Consider the following 8,074-nt stretch of genomic DNA (forward strand, 5'->3'; position numbering starts at 1 on the left):
TGAAGTAAACAGGTTTATCTATTAACAGCATTTTAAACAATACTCCCGTAGAAGTTTTGTTTTGGGTTACCTTTTAACAGAAAAAAATCCCCTTCCTTTCCCCTTTATTTTTTGGCGCTTTTTCTTAGGCACCCCCAGGGCTACTCGGAATTTTTTTGAATACTTTAAAAAGGGTTTTCAGAAAAATTGTCTTTAAAAAAAGAAACGTTTTCTTTTTAGGGGGCCTAAATGATGATTTAACAAAATCTAATGCAAATTTTACCCTAAGTTGATTAAAGGGAAAAATAAATTAGAAACAAAAAAAATAGAAAAACCTCCCAGGGAATTACGGGGTAAACACCTTTCTCTATTAGTTTTAATAAAAAACAAACAGATCAGACCTCATCCCCACTTCGTTGTCATTTCCTTTCCCTTTTTTTGCTGACCATGACTCATCACGATGACGTTAAATATAAAGAAAACAAAGGACCACAGTAATAAAAACTTTTCGCGTTTTTTAAAAACTACGACCCTCGGGTTTTTTCTGCGGGGCTTATTTTGTCAAAAGATTGACACTATAAAATTATTTCATGGACAGATAATTTTAAAAAATCAAGTACTTTTCCAAAGGGAAATTTTTTTTAAAAGCGGGCTTTTAAATTGCTGGCCCCCAAACCGAAACCCCAGGGAACCTTTCAGCTTTCCCCTGCTCCATGGAAAAACGGGACATCAAGATACCCCATTTGCGTTTAAAAAAATAATGCCCCCAAACTTTTTTAAAAAGTAACAAAAAATAAAGGTTTTGGCCTTTCGGGTAGTTACAAAGCAAAAAAAAAAAAAATGAAAAAGTGCTAATTCAATGGAAAAAAAGAAATTATTCAAAAATAAATTCACAAAATTATAAGAAAAACTTGATAAAACAGGAAAAAATTGTTAGAAAAAACTAGAAACCTCCAACAATCCCCTTCACTAGTTTTTTGCAAAAGGGTCCCATACAAAAAAACCAGCCCAAATTTTTAAGGGAATTTTTTTACAAAAACGGGTTAAAATTTAATTTTACGAGAAAACAATTGCTTCTACTTTTACAACCAAAATCCAAGTTTGGAAAAAGGTTTTAAAAACAATTTTTTTTGACCAAAACCCCAGGGACGTAGAAACAATCATCTTAGTAAAAAAACCCCCTTTTTAGCAAAAACAAATGTTGGGGAGCGGGCCCGGTATTCCCTTTGCGCTTTATCATTTGGATAGTTTCCCGAAACCCTCTACATTATTTTGGAAGGTTTTTTTTTTAAACCCCCTCTCTGGCACTTTTTGTCTTTCCATCCGTTTTTGGAAAACATTTTTATAGTAAAAAAGATTTTAAAGTCGGGGGATATGGGACGATGTCTTTAATTATCCCCCTTTTAAAACAATTAATCCCTTTATTATCCAAAATTCTTTGAAAAAATTGTAGCAATTCAACTGCAAATTTTCCTGGGGGCCCAAAAACTTTTTATCTAAAACACAACAGGGTTTTTTAGAAAAAAGGTTATAAAATGAAACAACTTTTATTTCAAATCACTGATGAGTTTTTAAAATTTAACATTGACAAAAAATCGGGGGAAAATTTACTCACATTGTGGGGCCCTTTTTTTTAAAGGGCTTTTGATTTTGTTAACCATGAAATTTTTTTTTAACCCCAAATTTTAAAAAAAAATTCATAAAATTTTTTGTTCCTTTTTTTTTGGTTTACAAGTTATTTAATACGGGAAAAAAACCCCAAATGGGTTTTAAGAAATAAATAATTTGTAGGGTCATCAAAAAAAAGAAGTACCTTTTTTTTTTGTTCCGCAAGGTTTTCCTATTTTATTTTCCGGTTTCTATTTTACAGTTTAAAAATAAATGTTTTTTTAAAAAAATTTAGCAAAAACTGCCTTTATTCCCCAAAGTTCGCCGAATGATTCACAGTTTTTTTCCTTAGGGGTTCAGTAAACCCATTTTTTAAAATAAAATTAAAAAAGAAACGGGCAAGTTTACTTCCTAAAAAACAAAAAAAACTTTTTTATTTTTGACAAAAAAAGGGGACCTTTAAACAAAAATTTTCCACTAAAAAAACTAAAATGTATTTTTTCTTTAGGTAGTTGGGGGGGAACATTGCTAAAACCCCCAGTGACAAAATCTTTAGAATTTGAAGGCTTCTCTATCAAACCGAGCCTTTAGTGAAAAATCTAGGAGTACAAATAGATAGATTCATGACTTTTTGAACCCCCACGTTGACAAAATACACGGGAAAAAGTAGGGGGGTACACTGTTTATTTTAATCACATAGGGAAATCAGATCACTACCCGAAACAGAATCTTGGTTGTACAAAAATCTAGCTCTAAGCATAATTAACTATTGTTCCCAAATTAAACTGGGGTTCGATAACAAAAACCCGAAAGCAAAAAAATGCCCAAAAATTACAAAATTTTGCTTTCCAGAGTAGCACTAGGGGAAAATCGTAAATTTTATTTACATCACCCCCCATATCAAAACATTTTAAAAAAAGGGTTTAAAAAATTTACTTAAAAAGAGCTATGGGCACATGTTTATTTATTTAAAACTTAAATTTTTGGGGAAATTTTCCGAATTGGGTTTAAAGGCCTTGCAAACCGTGGGAACACATCAGGTGTCCATACCGCCAAAATTTTAAAATTCCCCTTTTTGGCGAAAAGATCGAAATTTCCCAATTTCAGGGGCCCCCGGGGCAAATGGAAATTTCGTTGGGCCCAAGTTATTTGGGAAAATGCTACCCGATAAATTTTTTTAAAAGGGATTTAAAACTTCTGTAATTTTTAAAAAGAAATTAAAAGAACACTTCTTAAATATTAAAATTGTAAATATAATTTAATTTTTGTAAAGAATAACCCTTGTAATTTAATGGAATAAAATGTTTTTTACTTTGACTTTGACTTTTTTACTTCTTTCTCTTCTCTCTCTTCTTTTACTTTTCCCCTCTCTCCTTTTCTTCTCTCTCTCTTCCCCTCTTTTTTCTCCTTCTCCCTTCCCCTCTTTCTCTCTCTTTCTCTATCTCTCCCGTATCTTTTTTATCTTGTTTCTCTGTCTCTGTCATTATACATATATAGATAAAATTATATATATATATATTAAATATATATATATATATTTTTTTTGTTGGGGGGTTGGGGTTTTGTGTGTGTGTGTTTTTGTGTGTGTGTTTGTTGTGTTGTGTGTGTTGGGGTTTTTGTGTGTTGGGTGTTGGTGTTGTGTGTGTGTGGTTTTGTGTGTGTGTTGTGTGGGTTTTTTTGGGATATATATTTTATAAAATATAAATAATTTAAAATATATATATATTTTGTGTGTTTTGTATATTATTTATTTTTTATTTAATTTTTATTTATATTTAATTTTTATTATTATTATATTTATTATTATTTATTTATTTTTATTTTATATTTTTTTTTATATATTTATTATGTTTATTTTTTTTTTCATTTTTTCTCTGTTTCCCTCCCTCCCTTATTCCTTTTTTTTTTCAAAGTCTAACGCTGGACCTTGAATCACATTAGTTTTTTCCCCCCCCATAGTAAAGTATCACGTTTTTTTTATAAAGGGATTACATATAAGAGGGGGTTTAAAAATATTTTTTATTTTTTCCCGGTATGTGTGTTTGTGTTTGTATATATTTATATATTAAAATATATATATATAATTATATAATTTTAAAATTTTTATATATTTGTTTATTCTTTTTTTTTTGTACTGCAAATAGGTTTTTAAAAGGGATGGGAAAAAAGAAATTAAAACCCCCTTTTGGGCTGTAAATTTTTTTTTCGATTCCAAAAAAGGGGAGACTGGAAAAATAAAAACCATTAAAATTAAAACCATCTTCCAACCACGATAAAGAGAAAGAAAGCTATTCTGATTTTTTTTTTTTTTCCTCCACAGATGAACCTTGTCTCGACGACCACATCTACTGCGCCTTCTGGGCCGAGGCAGGCGAATGCGCCTCCAACGGGAGCTTTATGCGGCGCTTCTGCAGATATTCGTGCTTATCATGTCTGCCTGCAGGTCAGTACGAGTTTTTTTTATTATTATTATTATTTTCTCTACCTCAGGAGATGATTTAATTTTGTCTGTTTAGTTTTGTCTTGGATTGTAATTAAGATTTAGTCTGTGGTACAGTTCCAGTTGAAGGGTCTGTGTGCGATTTACATGTAATTAATCCATTTAGGTAATTACAGGTCTATGGTTGATGGTTGTAATTTTAAAACAAAAAAAAATTTTGCTTTTGAAAATTTTGTTTTATTTCCCCTTACAACTACAGATCTACCATTTTAAGTTAGTTTGAAATGAAATTCCTTTTATTTGTGACTTATTTCTCTCTCAGTGCTTTCTAGTTGTATTTAGAGATTTAAACTGCAATATTTCCCCTTTTTATTCCTTTTTTGTAACTTTGTCCTCTTTCTATTTCATCTCCTTTTTCGTTATTAATGTTCCTCCTTATGCCTCTTGATGGTGGTTCTGATGCTGAAGTAAATTGGTATTGTTTGAGGAATATTTTATTTATTTATTTTATTTTGTTTATACATGCACATGCACATGCACATGCACATGCACATGCACATGCACATGCACATGCACATGCACATGCACATGCACATGCACATGCACATGCACATGCACATGCACATGCACATGCACATGCACATGCACATGCACATGCACATGCACATGCACATGCACATGCACATGCACATGCACATGCACATGCACATGCACATGCACATGCACATGCACATGCACATGCACATGCACATGCACATGCACATGCACATGCACATGCACATGCACATGCACATGCACATGCACATGCACATGCACATGCACATGCACATGCACATGCACATGCACATGCACATGCACATGCACATGCACATGCACATGCACATGCACATGCACATGCACATGCACATGCACATGCACATGCACATGCACATGCACATGCACATGCACATGCACATGCACATGCACATGCACATGCACATGCACATGCACATGCACATGCACATGCACATGCACATGCACATGCACATGCACATGCACATGCACATGCACATGCACATGCACATGCACATGCACATGCACATGCACATGCACATGCACATGCACATGCACATGCACATGCACATGCACATGCACATGCACATGCACATGCACATGCACATGCACATGCACATGCACATGCACATGCACATGCACATGCACATGCACATGCACATGCACATGCACATGCACATGCACATGCACATGCACATGCACATGCACATGCACATGCACATGCACATGCACATGCACATGCACATGCACATGCACATGCACATGCACATGCACATGCACATGCACATGCACATGCACATGCACATGCACATGCACATGCACATGCACATGCACATGCACATGCACATGCACATGCACATGCACATGCACATGCACATGCACATGCACATGCACATGCACATGCACATGCACATGCACATGCACATGCACATGCACATGCACATGCACATGCACATGCACATGCACATGCACATGCACATGCACATGCACATGCACATGCACATGCACATGCACATGCACATGCACATGCACATGCACATGCACATGCACATGCACATGCACATGCACATGCACATGCACATGCACATGCACATGCACATGCACATGCACATGCACATGCACATGCACATGCACATGCACATGCACATGCACATGCACATGCACATGCACATGCACATGCACATGCACATGCACATGCACATGCACATGCACATGCACATGCACATGCACATGCACATGCACATGCACATGCACATGCACATGCACATGCACATGCACATGCACATGCACATGCACATGCACATGCACATGCACATGCACATGCACATGCACATGCACATGCACATGCACATGCACATGCACATGCACATGCACATGCACATGCACATGCACATGCACATGCACATGCACATGCACATGCACATGCACATGCACATGCACATGCACATGCACATGCACATGCACATGCACATGCACATGCACATGCACATGCACATGCACATGCACATGCACATGCACATGCACATGCACATGCACATGCACATGCACATGCACATGCACATGCACATGCACATGCACATGCACATGCACATGCACATGCACATGCACATGCACATGCACATGCACATGCACATGCACATGCACATGCACATGCACATGCACATGCACATGCACATGCACATGCACATGCACATGCACATGCACATGCACATGCACATGCACATGCACATGCACATGCACATGCACATGCACATGCACATGCACATGCACATGCACATGCACATGCACATGCACATGCACATGCACATGCACATGCACATGCACATGCACATGCACATGCACATGCACATGCACATGCACATGCACATGCACATGCACATGCACATGCACATGCACATGCACATGCACATGCACATGCACATGCACATGCACATGCACATGCACATGCACATGCACATGCACATGCACATGCACATGCACATGCACATGCACATGCACATGCACATGCACATGCACATGCACATGCACATGCACATGCACATGCACATGCACATGCACATGCACATGCACATGCACATGCACATGCACATGCACATGCACATGCACATGCACATGCACATGCACATGCACATGCACATGCACATGCACATGCACATGCACATGCACATGCACATGCACATGCACATGCACATGCACATGCACATGCACATGCACATGCACATGCACATGCACATGCACATGCACATGCACATGCACATGCACATGCACATGCACATGCACATGCACATGCACATGCACATGCACATGCACATGCACATGCACATGCACATGCACATGCACATGCACATGCACATGCACATGCACATGCACATGCACATGCACATGCACATGCACATGCACATGCACATGCACATGCACATGCACATGCACATGCACATGCACATGCACATGCACATGCACATGCACATGCACATGCACATGCACATGCACATGCACATGCACATGCACATGCACATGCACATGCACATGCACATGCACATGCACATGCACATGCACATGCACATGCACATGCACATGCACATGCACATGCACATGCACATGCACATGCACATGCACATGCACATGCACATGCACATGCACATGCACATGCACATGCACATGCACATGCACATGCACATGCACATGCACATGCACATGCACATGCACATGCACATGCACATGCACATGCACATGCACATGCACATGCACATGCACATGCACATGCACATGCACATGCACATGCACATGCACATGCACATGCACATGCACATGCACATGCACATGCACATGCACATGCACATGCACATGCACATGCACATGCACATGCACATGCACATGCACATGCACATGCACATGCACATGCACATGCACATGCACATGCACATGCACATGCACATGCACATGCACATGCACATGCACATGCACATGCACATGCACATGCACATGCACATGCACATGCACATGCACATGCACATGCACATGCACATGCACATGCACATGCACATGCACATGCACATGCACATGCACATGCACATGCACATGCACATGCACATGCACATGCACATGCACATGCACATGCACATGCACATGCACATGCACATGCACATGCACATGCACATGCACATGCACATGCACATGCACATGCACATGCACATGCACATGCACATGCACACGCACGCACACACGCACTCGCACACGCACACGCACACGCACACGCACACGCACACGCACACGCACACGCACACGCACACGCACTCGCACTCGCACTCGCACTCGCACTCGCACTCGCACTCGCACACACGCACTCGCACACGCACACCCACCCCCACACCCACCACCCCCACACCCACACCCACACCACACCCACCCCCACCCACAGCACACGCACAGCACACGCACACGACACGCAACCACGCACTTGCATCCACTCGCATTTTGCATCACTCTTAAACCCCC

At 39.5% G+C, this 8,074-nt stretch overlaps 1 protein-coding gene across 1 annotated transcript in view; it reads left to right on the forward strand.

The window, feature by feature from the left end:
* Positions 1–4,300, forward strand: part of LOC125032030 (zinc metalloproteinase nas-14-like) — a 38,750-nt gene extending 34,450 nt beyond the window's left edge. The window contains exons 7-8 of the mRNA XM_047622991.1: positions 3,908–4,030; positions 4,287–4,300. Of these exons, the coding sequence (XP_047478947.1) occupies positions 3,908–4,030; positions 4,287–4,300 (137 nt within the window). The remainder of the gene's footprint in view (positions 1–3,907; positions 4,031–4,286) is intronic.
* Positions 4,301–8,074: the final 3,774 nt, after the last annotated feature.

The sequence above is a fragment of the Penaeus chinensis genome, chromosome 14 (assembly GCF_019202785.1).
Source record: "Penaeus chinensis breed Huanghai No. 1 chromosome 14, ASM1920278v2, whole genome shotgun sequence".
NCBI lineage: Eukaryota > Metazoa > Arthropoda > Malacostraca > Decapoda > Penaeidae > Penaeus > Penaeus chinensis.